At 38.9% G+C, this 19,398-nt stretch overlaps 2 protein-coding genes across 5 annotated transcripts in view; one reads left to right on the top strand and one right to left on the bottom strand.

The window, feature by feature from the left end:
* cyfip1 (cytoplasmic FMR1 interacting protein 1) overlaps positions 1-12,966 on the top strand; it is a 229,254-nt gene extending 216,288 nt beyond the window's left edge. For all 3 annotated transcript variants that reach the window (XM_041198917.1, XM_041198916.1, XM_041198915.1), the window contains exons 28-31: positions 6,998-7,092; positions 9,991-10,229; positions 11,615-11,762; positions 12,185-12,966. In XM_041198917.1, coding sequence (XP_041054851.1) covers positions 6,998-7,092; positions 9,991-10,229; positions 11,615-11,762; positions 12,185-12,349 — 647 coding nt within the window. In that variant the 3' untranslated portion in view covers positions 12,350-12,966. The remainder of the gene's footprint in view (positions 1-6,997; positions 7,093-9,990; positions 10,230-11,614; positions 11,763-12,184) is intronic.
* Positions 12,967-17,239: 4,273 nt separating this feature from the next.
* Positions 17,240-19,398, bottom strand: part of nipa2 (NIPA magnesium transporter 2) — a 43,249-nt gene continuing 41,090 nt past the window's right edge. For both annotated transcript variants that reach the window (XM_041198768.1, XM_041198767.1), the window contains exon 7: positions 17,240-18,299. In XM_041198768.1, the coding sequence (XP_041054702.1) occupies positions 17,656-18,299 (644 nt within the window). In that variant the 3' untranslated portion in view covers positions 17,240-17,655. The remainder of the gene's footprint in view (positions 18,300-19,398) is intronic.

The raw sequence follows: 19,398 nt of genomic DNA on the forward strand, positions 1-19,398 counted from the left end.
AAACTAGAGACAGAGAAGTCAAGGAAGGGGAAGGAGAAGCCGGAGATGGACCATGTGAAACTGTAAGAAGGGTGGAAATTGGAAACAAGGTTGAACAAGTTTTGAAATTCAGGGAGAGAACAGCACACAGCATTGATACAGCTATCAGTGGATAGGAAAAAAGAGTTGAGGGACGGGGCCCATCTAGGACTGGAAAAGGAATATTCCACTTATTCCATAAAAAGGCAGGCATAGTGAAGATCCATATGGGTACTCATTGCAACACCTTTTATTTGGAGGAGGTGAGATTAATTAAAGGAGAAATTGTTCAATGAGAGAACAAGTTCAGCCAGACGGAGGAGGGTGGTGGTCAATGGAAACTAGTTGGGCCTCCATTTAAGGAAGAAGTGGAGAACCCTGAGCCCGTCCTGGTGGTGGATGGAGGTGTAGAAAGATTAGACGTCCATGGTGAAGAGGAGGCAGTTAGGGTCAGGAAAATGGAAAATTTTAAAGTGCTGGAAGGCATCAGAAGAGTCATGGATGTAGGTAGGGAGAGACAGAACAAGGGGAGAAAAAATGGAATCAAGGTAGGAAGAGATCAATTCAGTGGGGCAGTGTCAGGCTGAAATGATAGGTCCACCATAACAGTCCTGTTTATGGATCTTTGGAAGGAAGTAAAAGCAAGCTGTACAAGGTTGGGAAACTAAGGTAGGAAGCTATGGAGGGAAGGTCACCGAGGAGATGAGGCCACTGACCATGTGGAATATATTTCTTTTCAAGTCCTAGCGGCTTCTTAGGGTCTTGGTCCAGGAGGATGCGTCAGTATTCAGCCTCTGCAAGGTAGATTATTACACCATTACTCTCTGTTTCATGTCACTCAGCCAACTTTGTATCCCTACTACCACTGCCCCACTTATTCCAACGGATTCAGCTTTGCTGACAAGCCAATTATATGACACTTTATCACATGCTTTTTGGAAATCCATTTACACCACATCAAACATGTTATCCTCATCAACCACCTGATATCAAAAAAACTCAACCAAGTTAGTTAAGCACAATTTGCCTTTAACAAATTCCTGCTTGCTTTCCTTCAATAGTCTTGATTGAGTTACGGAAAATTAATCTTGCAAGAATTTTCTGTGTGGAAGAGTTCTATTATCCTGGATTTTTGCTCAGTCCTTGCTAAAATGAAGTGCTGTGTGTTTATACGAATTAGGAGCAGGTGTAAGCTATTTGGCCCCTTGAGCCTGCTGCGCCATTCAGTAAGATCATGGCTAATCTGATTATGGCCTCAACTCGATAACCTTTGACTCCATTGTTAGTCAAGAATCTAACTATCTCTGCCTTTAAAGTATTCATTGACTCTGCCTACATCGCTCTCCAGGGAAGAAAGTTCCATAGGTTCATGACCCTCAGAGAAAAAATTTCTTCTCATCTCTGTCTTAAATGGGAGACCCCTTATTTTTAAATTGTGCCCCCCAGTTCTAGTCTCTCCTACAAGGGGAAACATCCTTGCAGCTTCCACCCGGAGAAGTCCCATAAGGATCATGTTTCAATAAGATCACCTTTTAATCTTCTAAACTCCAGTGAGTACAGGCCCAGCCTGTCCAATCTTTCCTCAGAAAATAACCCCCTTGCCAGCGATAACCCCACCCCACCGATCCCAGGTATCAGTTGAGTGAACCTTCTCTAAGACATCTAACACATTTATATCCCTTCTTAAATAAAGAGACCAAAACTGTATGAAGTACCCTAGATGTGGTTTCTATCCTGTACAACTCTAGCAAAACATCACTACTTTTATATTCCATTCCCCTTAACATAAACAACAACATTCTATTTGCCTTCCTAATCATGCTGCACCTGCATGCTAACTTTTCCTGATTCGTGTACCAGGATACCTAGGTCCCTCTGTACCTCCAAATTCTGCAGTGTCTCTGCAATTAAATAGTGTGCTGCTTTTCTAGTCTTCCTGCCAAAGTGAAGTGAACAAGTTCACATTTTCCCACATTATATTCCGCCTTGTCAAATGCCCTCTAGAAATCTAAGTGCAGCACATCCACAGGTTCCCCTTCATCCACGTTTCTTGTTACTTCTTCAAAGAACTCCAGTAAATTATTATAAAAACAAAAAAACTGCGGATGCTGGAAATCCAAAACAAAAGCAGAATTACCTGGAAAAACTCAGCAGGTCTGGCAGCATCGGCGGAGAAGAAAAGAGTTGACATTTCGAGTCCTCATGACCCTTCGACAGAACTTGAGTTCGAGTCCAAGAAAGAGTTGAAATATAAGCTGGTTTAAGGTGTGTGTGTGGGGGGTGGAGAGATAGAGAGACAGAGAGGTGGAGGGGGGGGTGGTGGTGTGGTTGTAGGGACAAACAAGCAGTGATAGAAGCAGATCATCAAAAGATGTCAATGACAATAGAACAAAAGAACACATAGGTGTTAAAGTTAAAGTTGGTGATATTATCTAAACGAATGTGCTAATTAATAATGGATGGTAGGGCACTCAAGGTATAGCTCTAGTGGGGTTTTTTAAAATTTTTTTTTATAATGGAAATAGGTGGGAAAAGGAAAATCTTCTGTTTTTGTTCCAGTAAATTATTATTGAATTCTCTGCCCTTTCACAAAACCATGTTGACTTTGCTTGGTTACATTTAGATTTTCTTAAGTGCCCTGCTATAACCTCCTTAATAATAGATTCCAGCAATTTCCCTGTGATAGATGTTAAACTAACTGGCCTGTAGTTTCCTGCTCTCTGTCTCCTTTCTTTCTTGAATAGAGAATCACATTCTCTATTTTCTAATCTGATGGGATCTTTCCAGAATCTAGGGAATTTTAGAAAATTAAAACCGATGCATCTACTATCTCAGCAGCCACTTCTTTTAAGCCCTAGGATGAAGTCCATCAGGAACTATGGAGTCGTCAGCTTTTAGTTCTAATAGTTTTCTCAATACCCTTTTCCTGGTGATTGTATTGTTTTAAGTACCTCTCTTTCACCTCCTGATTCACAGTTATTTCTGGGATGTTATTTAAATATCTGTTCAATTCATCTGCCATTTCCTCATTTTCCATTATTAATTCTGATTCTCACTCTCTAGTGGACCAACTCACTTTTGGTATATGAAACAGATAATCACATTTATTTTCCTGTGATGTCACACTTCCATTTCTCTCAGAACGTCTCTGCTCTGGATCAACAGATTGGATTGGGTAGCTCTCTCTTTGCCTGCCTTTCATGTTTATTTTAAATAAGTGTGCATTCTGTGTGAGTGAAAGATTGTGCATGTGAAACAGATGCAATAAAAATATCAACTTGGAGTAAATTTAAGTAATTCACTTAATAGTGATCATCATATGCTACATAGAAAATAGGAGCGGAAGTACGCCACTTGGCCCCTCCGCCATTCAGTATGATCATGGCTGATTCTCTATCTCAATGCTGTACTCCCAAGCTCTCCCTATACCCCTTGATGTCTTTAGAGTCCAGAAATCTATTTCCTCCTTAAATATATTCCGTGACTTGGCCTCCACAGCCTCTGTGGCAGAGAATTCCCTAGGTTCACCACCCTCTGAGTGAATACGTTTCTCCTCATCTCAGTCCTAAATGGTCTACCTTTATCCTGAGACTGTGACCACTTGTTTTAGACACCCCAGCCAGAGGAAACATCATCCCTGAATCCAGTCTGCCCATCCCTATCAGAATTCTATACTTTTCAATGAGATGTCCCCTCATTCTTCTAAACTCCAGTGAGTACAGCCCTGGTCGGCCCAATTTCTCCTCATACAGCAATCCTGCCATCCCAGGAATCAGTCTGGTGAACCCTCACTGCACTCCCTCTATAACAAGTATATCCTTTTGTTGATAAGGAGACCACTGCACACAATACTCCAGGTGTGGTCTCACCAAGGTTCTGTACAAATGCAGTAAGAGAGCCTTGTTCCTGTACTCCAGTCCTCTCGTGATGAAGGCCAACATATCATTTGCTGCCTTAATTGCTTTATGTACCTGCATGCTTGCTTTCAGTGATTGGTTTACAAGAACACCCAGTACTCTGCCATTCTGTTTTTCCTACCAAAGTGGATAACTTCACACTCATCCATATTATACTGCATCTGCCATGTATTTGCCCACTCACTCAACCTGTCAAAATCTCCTTGAAGCCTCTTAACACCCTCATCGTTCACATTCCCACCAAGTTTCGTGTCATCAGCAAACTTGGAAATATTACATTTGGTGTCCTCATCCAAATAATTGATATATATTGTGAATAGCAGGGGCCCAAGCACTGATGCCTGCAGTACCCCACTAGTCACCGCCTGCCATTCCAAAAAAACCCTGTTTATTCCTACTTTGTTTCCTCTCTGCTAACCAATTCACAGTCCATGCCAGTATATTACCCACATCCCATCTGCTATAATTTTGCACACTAACCTCTTATGTGGGACTTGATCAAAAGCTTTCTGAAAATCCTAATACACTGCATCCACTGGTTCTCCCTTATCTTTTCTGCTTGTTGCAGGCTCAAAAACCTCCAGTAGGTTTGTCAAACATGATTTTCCTTTCATAAATCCATGTTGACTTTGTCTAATACCATTGATATTTTCCAAGTGCCCTGTTATCACATCCTTTATAATTGACTAACATTTTCCCTACTGCTAATGTTAGGCTAACCGGTCTGTAGTTCACTGTTTTCCCTCTCCTTTTTTAAATAATGGGGTTACATTATGCCACTCTCCAATCTGCCGAGACTGTTTCAGAATCTACAGAATTTTGAAAGATGACAACCAGTGCATCCACTATTTCCATGGCCACCTCCTTTAGTAGATTATCGGCTCCTGGGGATTTATCGGCTTTCAATCCAATTATTTTCTCCAGCACTATTGTTTTAGCAATACTAATTTCCTTCAATTCCTCCTCCTCACTAGACTCTTGATTCCCTTGCATTTCTAGAGAGTTATTTGTGTCTCCCTCTGTGAACACAATTAGTTGTTTACTTGCACTGCAATTTCCTTGTTCTCAATTGTAAATTCTCCTGTTTTGGACTGTAAGGGACCTACATTTGTCTTCACTAACCTTTTTTTTTCTTTTTACCATACTTATAGAAGCTTTTACAGTCCGTTTTTATGTTCCTTGCAAGCTTACTCTCATACTCTATTTTTCCCCTTCTAATCAATCTCTTGGTCCTCCTTTGCTGAATTCTAAACTGTTCCCAATCCTCAGGCTTGCTACTTTTTCTAGCAGCTTAATATGATTCCTCTTTGGATCCAATACTATCCCTAATTTCTTTTGTTAGCCATGGTTGGGCTGCATTTCCTGTTACATGTTTGTGCCAGAAAGGAATGTATAACTCTTGCATACATTCTTGTTTGAAATATTAGCCTTTGCCTATCCACCTTTTAGTGAAGTTCCCCAATCTATCTTAGCCAATTCACACCTCATACCTTCATAGTTTCCTTTTAGATTTAGGACATTAGTTTCAGATCGAGGACTATTTCACGTTCCATCCTAATGAAGAATTCCAGCATGTTATGGTCAGTATTTCCTAAAGGACCCCGCACATGATTATTCATTAACCCCTTCTCATTGCACAGTACCAAATCTAGGATAGCCTGTTCCCTAGTCAGTTCCTCGACATGTTGGTCTAAATAATCATTTCATACATACTCCAGGAATTAATCTGCCACAGTATTATTGCTAATTTGGTTTGCCCATTCTATAGGTAGATTAAAGTCACCCATGATTACTGTACCACCCTTGTTACATGCATCTCTAGTTTCCTGTTTATTGCAGTCCCCTATTGTATCACTACTGTTTGGAGGCCTACAGACAACTTCCACTAATGTTTTCTGCACCTTGTTGCTTCTTAGCTCCATCCGGACTGATTCTACATCTATGTTTTCTGTCGCAATGATTTCACCCTTAACTAACAACCTCATGCCATTTCCTTTTTCTTTTTGCCTGTCCATCCTAAATATCGAGCACCCTTGGATGTTCAGTTCCCAGCCTTGGTCACCTGCAGCCATGTCTCCGTAATCACAATCATATCATACCCGTTTACATCTGTTTGCATTGCTAATTCGTCTACCTTATTGCAAATACTCCATGCATTCATGCCTTTAGAATTATCGTTTTAACATTTTTTTGTACTATGGCCTTATTTGCTGCTAGCCCTTGTTGCCCTTTTGATAGAAACTCCTATCACTATTGCTCTCCCATTCTTTTTTCCACCCAATCTGTGCAGCTGAGCCATTTGTGGTGCCACAAATTTGGCTCTTCCTGCATTCCACTAGGAAACCATTTCCCCCAGCAATGTCCAAAACAGAAAACCTGCTGGAGAGGGAGATAGACCCAGGGGACTCCTGCACTACCTGCCTAGTGCTTTTACTCTGGCGGTCGTTTCCTTTCTGCCTGTGCACTTTTTACCTACAGTGTGACCACCTCACTGTGTATGCTGTCCACGAAGATCTCATTCTTGCAGATGCTACACAGTGGCTTCAGCCCCAGCTTGAGCTCCAAAACACGGATTTTGAGTAGCTGCATCTGCATCATGCACACATGGTCGCTCTGGACACTGGAAGTGTTCCTGACTTCCCACATTGCACAGGAGGAGCATTCCACTTGGCCAAGCTGCCTTGTCGTGACTTACCCTTAAATTGCTCCCTTTACTTTTACTTCCTCTAGTTTAGAGAATATTAAGGACATAATAGTTACCAGGTCCTACTGAACCAAGGCCGCCGCTCTTCTTATTGAGGAAAGGTAGAAAATGAAAGGATCCCTCCTTCCCTCTTCAGCAAACTCCCCCTCTCACCAAACTCCAACTGAAGCACTCTAGTGCAGCCCCAAAGCAGCACTCCAGTGCCGACAGTGGTTTAATGTGCACTTAATAAGATTAGTTTTGAGCACAGAGCACCTAATTGCAAGGAATAAGACATGAAATACGGCAGGCTTCATGTGTTGAGTAATTTTTTATATTTATGTTTACATTAGTTACAAACATATATTTAATTTATCAGAGGGTGAGAGACTGGACACAAAGATGAAGAGACTGGAAGCGAAATACGCTGCACTTCACCTTGTTCCACTGATAGAGCGCCTTGGAACACCTCAGGTAATTTCTGTTAATGATAATACCCTGTTGGAACTTCACTGTTATCCACTCATGCTTCTATAGTAATTAAAATATTCAAAGGTCTCTTCAACCAGTGTAATACTCATTAAGTTTATTGCTTTGATACAGCTAAAACAAATATCTATATAGACTCTCACAACTACTAAAACATGAGTTGCTTTGTCAAGTAACTACAAGCTATATCTGATTGTCAAGTCTGTGTTGCAAACTCTTCATGTTGAAGACATCATTACTGTGCACTTCATCTAATTAATGCCTGGTGAGAGGACCCACTTACATTTAAATCAACATTGCCTCACCAAGATTCATTTTATTTGCACATTTTGTGTTGCCCTTTAATAGTCTGGATTCTGCCCCTCAGTTTAATTGGGGGTAAATCCTAGGCCTGAGGCAAATAGAGTGCTTCAAGTGGAGGCACTTTTAGCAATGTTAATGGATACGGACTTTTAGACTTTTATCTATTCTACTCAGCCAGCTAAGTGTGTGATGTTTGCTTTAAAACAAAATTTTCATTTTTAAATTGAAGGACCTTGTCTGATATCATTTACTAATACTTTTTTCATATAAAAAGTACATCTGACATACACTTGTTTACCGTATTGAAAGTTCTGTGTCTTCAAGTGCTCAAGGAAATGAAGATGTGCTAATTTGGCACAGACACTAACATTTCTAACCTCTGAGTGACCTTGCAAATCAGTGGTTAGGTTTGAGACCTGAAATTTGGCAGCAATTTAATTCTACGTTATCCACTATTCGCTTAACAATGGCTAGATTTGATCAGTTTAAAGGGGTATAATTTCACTTTTCAACAGCGGAATTCTGCATGACACAGCCATTGTATAAAAGTACGTCATGAAACTGATAGTGAACAGCACTGAGTGGGAGCAACTAGTAGCATTAAACAATTCCTGCAGTTCTTTCCTTACACTTCAGATGTCGCACTGTGTCTAGTGTAAATTTGTGTGTCATACTTGAATTTAAAAAAAACAAAAACATTTGTTTGAAATGTACTGAAAAACTTTCCAACCACGTTTCTAGCCTTTAAGTTAACTTGCACAGAACCTCACTCGGTGCGTGCTTAACAAAATTTAGACTCAATAGATTTAAAGCCTTACTCAGGCTTGCTCATCTGCAGAATGAGTTTTTTTTTAAACAAGTTACAAAACAGGGATCCTTTGCTTTTACTCTGAGCAGCACCTTGGGAAATTATCAGTTTATGTAAAAATGTGGAGTTGTCTGGCTTGCTGGAGACATTGAACTCTACTAAACCCCAGCAAATTGCAATTGAATGTTTTTTCTTAAACAGAAATAACCCAGTTATTTTCTTCCGATTTCCCTGACCTATGGATAACCTAGAGCTAATGAAGAACTTGCATTTTTATCGAGCCTTTTGTGACCATGGGGCGACTCAAAGCACTTTACAGCTAGTTAAGTACTTTTGAAATGCAGTAGTGACAGTTGTGCTACAGGCAATTTGTGCACAGCAAGGTCCCACAAATAGCAATGTGATAATGATTAGATAATTTGTTCTTGTGGTGTTGGTTGAAGGATAAATATTGACTCGGACACTGGGGAGAAATCCTCTGTTCTTTGTTGAGTCGTGACATGGGACCTTTATTGTCCACTTGAGAGGGCGGGCGGGCTTTGGTTTAATGTTGCATCTGAAAGACGGATACTCTGGCGCTGCAGCATTCGATACTGCATTAAAGTGTCAGCCTATATTTGGTGTCCATGTTCCTAGAGTGAGATCATAATCCACAGCCTTCTGACTCTTGAGGCAGGAAGGAGTGATATCCAGTGAGCACAGTTAACAATCTAGGGAAACTTTGGACAATTAACCTCCACTTGACCTTGGAATCAATTTGTATCACTTCCCTAGATAAAGTACCTGATAAGTGCCTTAAAGGGTGATTCAGAGCATTTGTGCTTCAGACCACAGACTATCTGTTAGCAGCGACAAGGGAAATCACCATGTTATATCTGTTTGTATATGGTAAAAAGAACTGTAATGCATGCATATTTTTGTCACGTTTATCAATAATGGGATTTTAGCTATTGCAAAGCCAAAGAGAACCCTCCCCAATAGTTATCTTCCAATTGATTTCAGAATGTAGCTATAACAAAAGGAGTTTGTGACTTGAGTAGACATGCCAGTTTCACACAGCTTGACTGTGGTGACAGAATAGTGCATTAGGTTTGTGGAATATTTCTGCTGTCATCATTAAAACAGCATGCCCTCTGACTTTAAAAGCAAAATACTGCAGGTGTTGGAGATCTGAAATAAAAAAAAGTGCTGGAAAAACTCAACTGGTCTGGCAGGATCTGTGGAGAGAGAACCAGAGTTAATGATTCAAGTCCAATATGACGCCTCTTCCAGCACTTTCTGTTTTTATGCCCTCTGACCTAGTCTGAGTAACACCATGGAAGATCTGCTAATTTATCTTTCCATGCATCACAGTTTAAGTAAGTCTGTAGCACAAAACATCTGTATTTTTCTGATTGGCTTGAAGTTTCCATGTCAATTAAATAAGTACTTGCAAACATTTTGCTGTGTCTGTGCATCTCCTTCACAAAGCTCCATTCACCAGGACTGTACAGCACCTCCTTGCTTCTACCCAATCACCCAACTCCGGCAATATCCTGGAATTAATTGTGAACAAGACCATGAGAAATCAGGCAGTGGTATTTAAAATCATCGTGTACCAGTAATTGTTAGTAAGTCAGTGATTTCTTAAAAAACATCTTGTATATTCCATTTGACTCATTGACGTAAAAATAGGATATTAAGATGGTCTGTCTGAGAGGAGGAAAATGTAATGTTTCAGGTTTCATAAGAATCACAAACCTGGATTTTTTCTTTCCATCTCCCATAACCAGCAAGTTGCTATTGCAAGAGAAGGGGACCTGCTGACAAAGGAGCGACTCTGTTGTGGACTCTCCATGTTTGAAGTGATTCTGACACGAATCCGGCAATTCCTGGATGATCCCATATGGCGAGGACCTCTTCCGAGTAATGGAGTAATGCATGTGGATGAGTGTGTGGAATTTCACAGGCTCTGGAGTGCCATGCAGTTTGTATACTGTATTCCAGTGGGAGCACATGAATTCACTGTAGAGTAAGTGCCTTTCTATTTTAACTTACAGCTTCCTAATCATCCTGATGCAGCAAACCCTCACAGAGTAAGTGAACAGACAGGAGACCCAGACGCACACTTGATCAATGCTGTGTGTTTTTCTACTTAACTGAAGGTCCCATGGTGTAGGGAAGGAACGTGAGAAAACTGGAAAAGTTTAGGAGTGGATAAGTGGCACCATGCTTTGGTTTTATCCAGGAAGTTATAGGAACAAAGATAGAAGTGGCCTAGGTTGACTGGCCTCATTTTTACGGAGCCTTGTACCCCTTGTTTTTTGGGATGTAACTGGTTCCTCTCCCCACCCCCTCCCCCAGATGCCACTAGTAAAACTATTTTATGTCCCTTCATGGATTCTATGCCAAATAATTAGTTAGTTTAAAAGTGTACCTTCTCCCACTGATGTGTTCCTCACCCCTGCTGCTGTAAAGGCAAAGGACCGCACTTAGTTATAGTATGCAGTACACAATGAGACGCTCTGCTGTTTAACTAGATATTGGGCAGCAGTGATGTATTCCAGCTCGTGGGGAATGTGAACTCCACTTATGGGAGTAACTGACACTAAAATAATTTTTAAAATCTATCAGATTTGACTCATGAAACCGGTAACTCAGTTTCTGAAGAAGAAATATATTATGCAATTTTTTAGTTTTGATAAAATTGTTACAAAGCAGTGCATTTAGAAGTTGTTTTATTATAAACACTTTTTTTATTAAATTGATATAAAGCATCAACTAGATTGTGCTGAGTAAATGAACTCCAATATTTCCCTCAAGACGTCAGAAGCAAAGATTCCAAAAGAAATAATATGAACAGTGGTGATTTTTCTGATTTTTTTTGGTCTCAATTTCCATTGGATATCACCAATTTTCTCACCTCTCTTGATAACTCCTTACAACGGTTCTATGAGCATTAGTCATTCTCTATTGCCTGCACCCCATGTTCACCTGTTGGCATTAACAGTGTCTGTTAGCAGTGGGCACCGTTGCCAGAGCCTATGCCTGATCTAACCCAATTTTCCCATGCACAGATCCAATAGGATTCCTGCACAGTGAGTAGAAACCCTGGCTGCTACTTCTCCCACTCTGCCCTAAGGTGCTGAGGCCAGTTGCCCAGCTGAGATTGGCTAACTGAGCACAGACCAGGGATGGAACCTTCCTGGTCAATACACCCCAGGCTCTCATTGTTCAAACACGCTGTCCTACTGAGGTAGCTTCTTGATATATATGGGTTGGTGTGGGGGGAGGCGTGCAGATCTCATTAACTTACATTAAGTTAGGTCTTTCAGTTTTGAAAATGAATCGGATTAATCTCAAACCGTTCAAACTCATGGTGCTACTTGGCATTAACCTTGTCTTTAAATCACACAGGCAGTGCTTTGGAGATGGACTACACTGGGCTGGCTGTATGATCATAACACTGCTTGGACAGCAACGTCGATTTGATGTCCTTGACTTCTGTTATCATCTGCTGAAAGTTCAGAAGCATGATGGGAAAGACGATGTCCTCAAAAATGTGGTATGCTAACCTTGAAAGAGTTTACATGAATTTGATCTGGCCATCGTTATATCCGTATGAAGTAATTACGCTAGTATTGGATAACCCACATATTAACTAATTAGAGAGGTGGGGAATTGTTCCATGGTCATTTTACTGCGAGATGTAACCCATCCTAATAGTGAAATATTTCACAACAGGAGAGGGGTGAGAAAAACCATCAATCCTGCAACAAAAATCTCTAAGTAACCAATTGAGAAGTAGTGTTAAATGGTAGTCATGGTAGGTTTGGTGGCCTGAGCCATTCTTCCTGCTGAAGGAATCTGTAAAGATTGAATAAGCACGTGGGAAAAATTTAGGAGATGGGTTTCTTTAAATAATTTTCTAAATCAGCATGTTAAGTTAAACTAAATTATCGAGTGTGTTTCTTTCCAAACTTACAGCCTTTAAAGAAAATGGTTGACAGGATTCGCAAATTCCAAATTCTCAACGATGAGATCTTTGCTATCTTGAACAAGTATCTGAAGTCAGGCGACGGCGAGAATGTACCTGTGGAACATGTCCGCTGTTTCCAGCCACCTATTCATCAGTCACTGGCAAGCTCATAAAAAGAAATTGAACACTCGGGACAGTTCAGGCAATCCAGGGATATTTGTAGTCCTAATAATCATAACTTTAATGTTCTGAGTGCCTGAGTAACAAAATGATTGATTCCCTACGTTTTAATGATGGGGAATGTTAGAGATTAAGCATTTAAACTGCTGGGTGATTCTTTTATTTTTAGGAGGTCAGTGCACGGTTTGCTGTGGTTGAGTTTTTTACTGATGTTTCTGCCATCAAACACTACCAGCAATAAATACCTAAAAGGGATTTTAAAAAAAACTGGCTATTTTTTAGAATAAATTTAGTTGCAAAGATTTCATAAATTTAATGTAATCAGAATGTGACTTTTGTATTGCCATTGTTATAAAAAGATTAACATTTTTTTTCCAAATCTATATATTTTACTACACCTGCCTGCACTCATCATTTACTGGTGCTGTACTAAAAGATGCCATTTTTCTACTCTATTCCAATAATATTTTTGTTCCAATTTTTTCCTAGCGCAATTCATTTATAGTAAGCTTTTCCACAATTTATAGTTGCAAAAACTTAAAAATGAACTCTGACTTTGTTTGAAATGTTTGCCAGTTTATATGGAAGAAATAAATATTTCAGCATTGAATTTTTATGTTTCTTCTACTTTCTTTTCACTTTTAGACTTCAATCACAAGTGCAATTGTTCAGTTCCTCCAGTGGCTTCTGCCTGGTGTGATACTGAACCATACAGGAATATCCCAGGTCTGTGGTCAGTGCTAATCTCAGCAGTTGTGGTATTACAGCTTATCTCAGTGTTCATGGCTATGGAGGGAGAAAGTCCAGCTTAGGTTCTGACTCCTGCTCACTATCTAGTGACCATCTATTGGAAACTGCACGTGTATGGAGATCAGGTCAGGATTAGCTTTGGTTGAGTAGCCCTCATCAAATAGTCAGTGGACCCTCACTACCTTAGCTTACACATGAAGAATAGGAATTGTGACTAGACTGCGAGACCAAGGGCTCCTGATGTCTTTTCAACCATACCCGAGAGTAAACCAGTGTTTTCAAGGGAGGGAAATGAATGCAGTTATTCACTGGTTAAAATGTTGCCTCTTATGAGGGTAGAAATCAATAATAGTAAACATTCTTGGCAATCATTTAGAAATGTATACTGTTCATATTGTAGGGAAAGGACTTGTTCTATTTGTCACAAGGTTAATTCAATTTTCTCTCAAGCCATTGCGAAAATTAAGAGCTAGTGAAGGAGTAAAAATTGAAACGACTTTTATTTATATAGAGCCTTATAGCCTCACTCAAACATTTCAGCCTATTTCACCTAACAATCTCTTGTTTTGAACTCTGCTGAATTTTGTTTTCTCCCCAAGTGAAGCCTTATCATCAAATGATTGATTTCTCTTATGAACCAAGCCAAGTTCTAGACATGAATCTGACCTGTTTCATAATCCTACCAGTAGTCAGTTTGAACATTAAAATTCCCTTTATCCTAATAATGTGTCTCATGTCCCAGGAGAGAACCATTATAAGCAGTTTGATATAATTTGTGCCTTCCTAACTGCACTGTGGGTGTCCCTACACCAAATGGACTGCAGCAGTTCAAGAGGTAGCTTATCAACACCTCCTTGGACAATTAGGGATGAGCAACAAATGTTGGCTTTGCTAGTGATGCTATGAAATAATTATAAAAGAATAAACATGGTTTAAAACTATCAATTCATTTCATTTTGAATCCTTGCTCTCAGCAGATTTCTAATCAAAATGGCTTGGAATCATATCTACATCCTAAACTGAAAGCTATGTTCTAACTTGTATATTTAAGTTTTAATTTTTGTGGGCCATAGACCAAGTTTGTTGCCTTGGTGATCTAATTTAGGGTTTATCTGCCAGCCTGCTTAAAAAGCTCTCTCCAAACTTCGTTGTATCGATTTTGAGTGATGGAGCACCATTGCCTATGGGGTGATTATGAGAAGGGAACAGAAGTGGGCTGTTCAGCCCTCTAGATCCGTTATCATGGCTGATTTGTGTTTACTGATTTGTTTTTCAATACTCCATCAATATAAAAGCAAAATACTGCAGATGCTGGAAATCTGAAATAAGAACACAAAATGCTGGAAAAACTCAGCAATTCCGACAGCGTCTATGGAGAGAGAAATAATTACCATTTTGAGTCCATATGACTTCTCCAGAGCTGAGCTTTCAATCTCTGTCTTGAAAACTTTAAAATAACCCCACAATCAATCATTTTCAGGAGAGGGGGTTTCAGGTATCAACTAACTCTTGCTGGCAATCTTAAAATTGCTTTTCAAACAAAGGTTTTAACCCTTGAAGCCCTGAAATCATTTAGTTAACTCTAAGCTGTACTCTACTTATGTCAAAACATCTTTCCCGAGGTTTGGTACTCGAATTGAATGCAGTACTCCAAATGGAATGTGACCAAGGTTCTGAAGCATTACTTTATTATCATTTAATTCCAGCTTTGTTTAGGTCAATATTCCATTAGCTCTTTTAATTACTTTGTTTACCCATTTATTAGGTTTCGGTGATTAGTGTACATGGATTTCTAAATCCTTTTGCTCCAACAGCCTCTAGTCACAGCATAGCGAAATATTCAAATATGTATTTTCAAAGTAGATTCCCACTTCCCTAAATGGAAGCTCACTTAGTGGCCCTTTGTAACTTTCTGTTCCCATCCACACGTTATGCTTCCTAATTTTCTGCACACCTGGATATATAATACCCTCTTTCTTCACCCAAGTTATTAATTATATGGTGAAAATCTGTGGAATGGAGTACTGATCTCTAGGGAACACCAATTACCTTTATCCTTCTTCTTAACTACCTCTCAGCCAATTAGTGACTCATGTCACAAGGTTACATCCAATTCTACATGTTCTGTTTTTTTGCTAATCTCTTGTGCAGGGCCTTATGACATGCCTTCTGGAAGTTCATCTAGAAAATATTTATTGACAGCTCTATCCACCCAAAAAAAAGACTCAATTTGTTGCCCATGATGACATGCATTGATCAAGTATTTGCACACCTGTTCTACTCATGGTGTATGTTTAATCAGCTGAAATATTAGAATGTCCAAGTTGGATTGTGGCATAAACATTGATTAGCTTAAAAAATCTCTTAGTAGTATTATGCTCCTCTTCACATCTCTTGTAATAAAATTATACTCCAGGGAGCATACACTGATTTTAAAATATTTTCTATTGAATGTGTTGGGACAGAAACTAAACAGTCAAAATATGAGGCAACATGAACACTATCAAATCACAACTGGAGAATGTTTGTATATAGTTCAGGTGATAATTAATATGCTTACACTGCCTTATACCCCATAATACAGTTATTGAGAATGGCATTATCATTATTGATAGTAAAGCATTGAAACATGAGCATTGTTGCTGTACAAAATAGGTTGCTCCACAAAGATGCAATTTTTTTCCAATACATTTGTTCTAACTGCAAATGGATGCTAATAAAACAATTAAAATATTCCAGAGATTGTATATAAACACAACTTGTGGGTGATGTTTGATAATCTGAATGAGGTGGAAACAACATTTATTCCACTGGTTTAAACTGGAAGAGGTCGCTATGGTCTATCTGAAAGTTTTTTTTACAAAACTACAGTGCAATTTTTCATTCCTCAATGAAAGCCAATTTAAGATCACTTGGCCTTCTAGTGTGGCTCACTTACACATGCTAGGAGCTACATATATTCACACAAAGGGCCCTGTCCTTCATAGACAGAAGACGCATGTCCACACATTGTGCCTTTTTCAATTAAACAAAAGCTTGGGGGAACAACTATTCCCTGATGCATTCTCCATGGCAATGCCTCTACCAATCAATCAACACTCTCATGCAGTATAAATTGTTGTTCCCTTTACTATTGGTATTCTTGCAAATAGTCCTGATGAGTGCAAGACAAAAAGCTTTGACAGTATATCACTTTTTTAGCAATTGTTGCTATACTCAACTGATGAGTAAATCTCATTTTAATACCGAAGATCTAGGGAGATTAGGAAATCAGGCTGTACTTATTTGAACAGAAATGATTAACAGCAATTCAGACTGGTGTTCAAAAGTGGAAGGGGGGAAAAAAACTATACTGAATCATAACCGTAGATCATCACTAAAAGAACACAAGGAAAGTTTGGGATTTTTTTTTAAGTAGAGGATCATTAGGGCATGGAAAGCCATACATGAGAGTTCTGGAAAAAGAATCCCTAGGAGCTTTTAAAAGGGTGGAGGATTGGAACTAAGTGAATAGTTGTCATGTATGAATGGCCTCCTTTCAGGCTGTAAGATTCTCTTATACAAAATATCAAACTGTGTCATCAAGCATAATTGAGCTTGATCCCATTATAACCTACGCCTTTTTATACACACTTCCCAGCTGGGGTTACTGAACCTCCTTTCCCTCCACTTCCTCCCTGGACTTGGGTAATTGGTGGTCAGTTAAGTTACCACCATAGCTGGCCTAACATCAACAAACTCCAATCAGACAAGACAACTCCTTCAACTGAGTAGGTCAATGAATACTAAGAAGTATATGTTACTCCTAAATATTGAGAAGCAGACCTAGAGAGTAAATTGAAGGACATAGAATTAGGAAGAATAGAAGTGTAAGGAAGGCACCATATTAAGATCAGTGTAATTAAAAAGGCCAGAATAAAATGATACATTGTGCTCATGTGGCCAAATTTATCCTTTTCTTCATTAATGTAACTTAAATGTGCTAGTTGGCTTGAATAAACCCACTTATGGGCAAAGGTTTATTTTAAACAACAAAACCACAGCAAATATCTGTAATTTCAATTTGTGGAACTCTACCTGAATATTTCTTTCCACTTTATCTTGCTAATATACTGTAAATATACTAAGAAAAAGTGAATCCAAAAGAATTTTATTTCAAACATTTAAAATTAAAACCCTCAGTGCATAAAGTACATTATTGTTTTCAAAAAATATTTAAAATAATGAGTCGGCATGTGTGTTGTTACATGGTGATTTCTTCCCCCATGGTTATTTCAACCATGTAAACCACAATGCATCATTTAAAAGATGTTTAAAAAATGAGCCATGAAAAATAAGGCAAATAAAAATGCAGTTTAATAACCCTTGGTCCATCCCAATCACACTGATGGAAAAATGATTGTCCCTAGAGACTCTCCTTTACAATATGTGAAGTCACCAACATCGATGACCTTTTACAAGCAGCTCAATTCTGGTAACTATGACAGTAGAGATACTATAGACAGCACAGTGTCTTTCCTTTATCCATTAACATTTTGTTATCCGAATCTCACATGGTGATCATATTTCCATTTCTTCTGGAGGAGACCATTTCAGAGGAGTGCATGTCCGAATTCTCGGTGCAGCTTTCGTTTTCCACATTGTGGTCTAACCGCTCATAATGTACACTCCCATTGGCAGTAAATCCCTTCTCCTCCTTTCTCATGAACACAGGCAAAGTTGCCAGTGTTAAATTGATATCTTTAAAGGCATGCAACAAGAAGATGCCCACTATGATGGTGAAGAAGCCACTCAATGTGCCAATGATGTCATCATTGTCCATATGATACCATTCTTTAAAAAGAATAGCAGAACATGTCAAAACAGATGTAGTGAAGAACACATAATAAATGGGAGTCACTAAAGATGTGTTGAAAATATCCAGTGCCTTGTTCAAGTAGTTAATTTGAGTGCTTACACAAGCTATAAGGCTTAGCAGAAGGATCCATGACAGAGAATAGGTAAGTACAGGCTTCCCGCCAAACAGTTCCTTAATAGCAATACCAAGGCCTTTCACACAGGAGACAGAGAGGGCACCGATGACAGAACAGATGGTTATGTAAACCAGGATATTCGTCTGCCCATGACGGGGTCCGACAACAAAAATAAGAATCAGAGAAACAATGATGACAAAAGTTGCGAACACCACAAAACCTGAAAGAGAAAAAAAGCTGTTCAGAGAATTAAATTTTTTGTTTTTTCTCTGTATAGCATTAACATGAACTATTGTAGAATTCCTCAGTTTTGAGCGTAGGTGAACAGGCAGCCTGCTCTTTATTCCCTCTTCTTTCTCACTGACAATACTGAGTCTTGTTGCTTTATTGCCTCAATGTTATCAGTATGTTCTAAGTATCCTACAGAATAGCATTTAATGGAAGTGGAAAAAATAAGCTTTGTGGAATTGTAATCATTTTGTAAGTTTACTGTTATGACACAGTTGGTAAAGGCTGAGTTGTTTAAATCCCAGAGGGAAACTTGAACTGTCATAACCTATATTTTCAATATGTTTGAGATGCAGCTCTGAATTCAGGAATAAGACCACTGAATCTCGAGCTATTTTTAAATATCAAACTAAATTAAACATTTATTAATTTAACAGTTTAAATACATACACATGTCTACAAATTACTACCATAATAACTTTTAAATAAGTCATCAAATTAATCACTCCCAGGTAAATCTTCACCAAGGCAACAATACCCAAAGACTTTAAACAAGACACCAGGCAAAGCACATTTGACCATAAAAATTCAAAATGAGGTTCCTTTGCAGACACAGTTGGAGACTTACAGGCTGGTTAGATCTTAAATGCATCTGCCTTACACGCACAAACTCTTTTCTGTTTATACCTAGCTTTTCCTTCGAATGTAACGAGGTTTTTAATTTTTCCTCTCCTAACAATATCCTTTCATTCCACCAATTTTATTAGTAAGCTGAAAAAAAATAAACACATTGCTTGGCATCTCCTAGCTAGATGCAAGATTTTACTCCCACTCTTGAATGTTTTATTCAACAATTGCAAATTTACACTTTACCTTCTATCCTCCTTAATGTTTATCTAATTAACATCTCAAACTACTATACATCAAAGCACCCAGACTACCTAGCTTTAATCCAATTGAGACATACACAAACATGTAGATAAAGACTCTATTTAACAAAAAAATTCCAACAACTTTATAGACATTAATATCTCTTCATGAAATTTACAGAGGGTGGAAGGCCAGCTGAATGAACATGGTCAAGTCTGGAA

The sequence above is a fragment of the Carcharodon carcharias genome, chromosome 11 (assembly GCF_017639515.1).
Source record: "Carcharodon carcharias isolate sCarCar2 chromosome 11, sCarCar2.pri, whole genome shotgun sequence".
NCBI lineage: Eukaryota > Metazoa > Chordata > Chondrichthyes > Lamniformes > Lamnidae > Carcharodon > Carcharodon carcharias.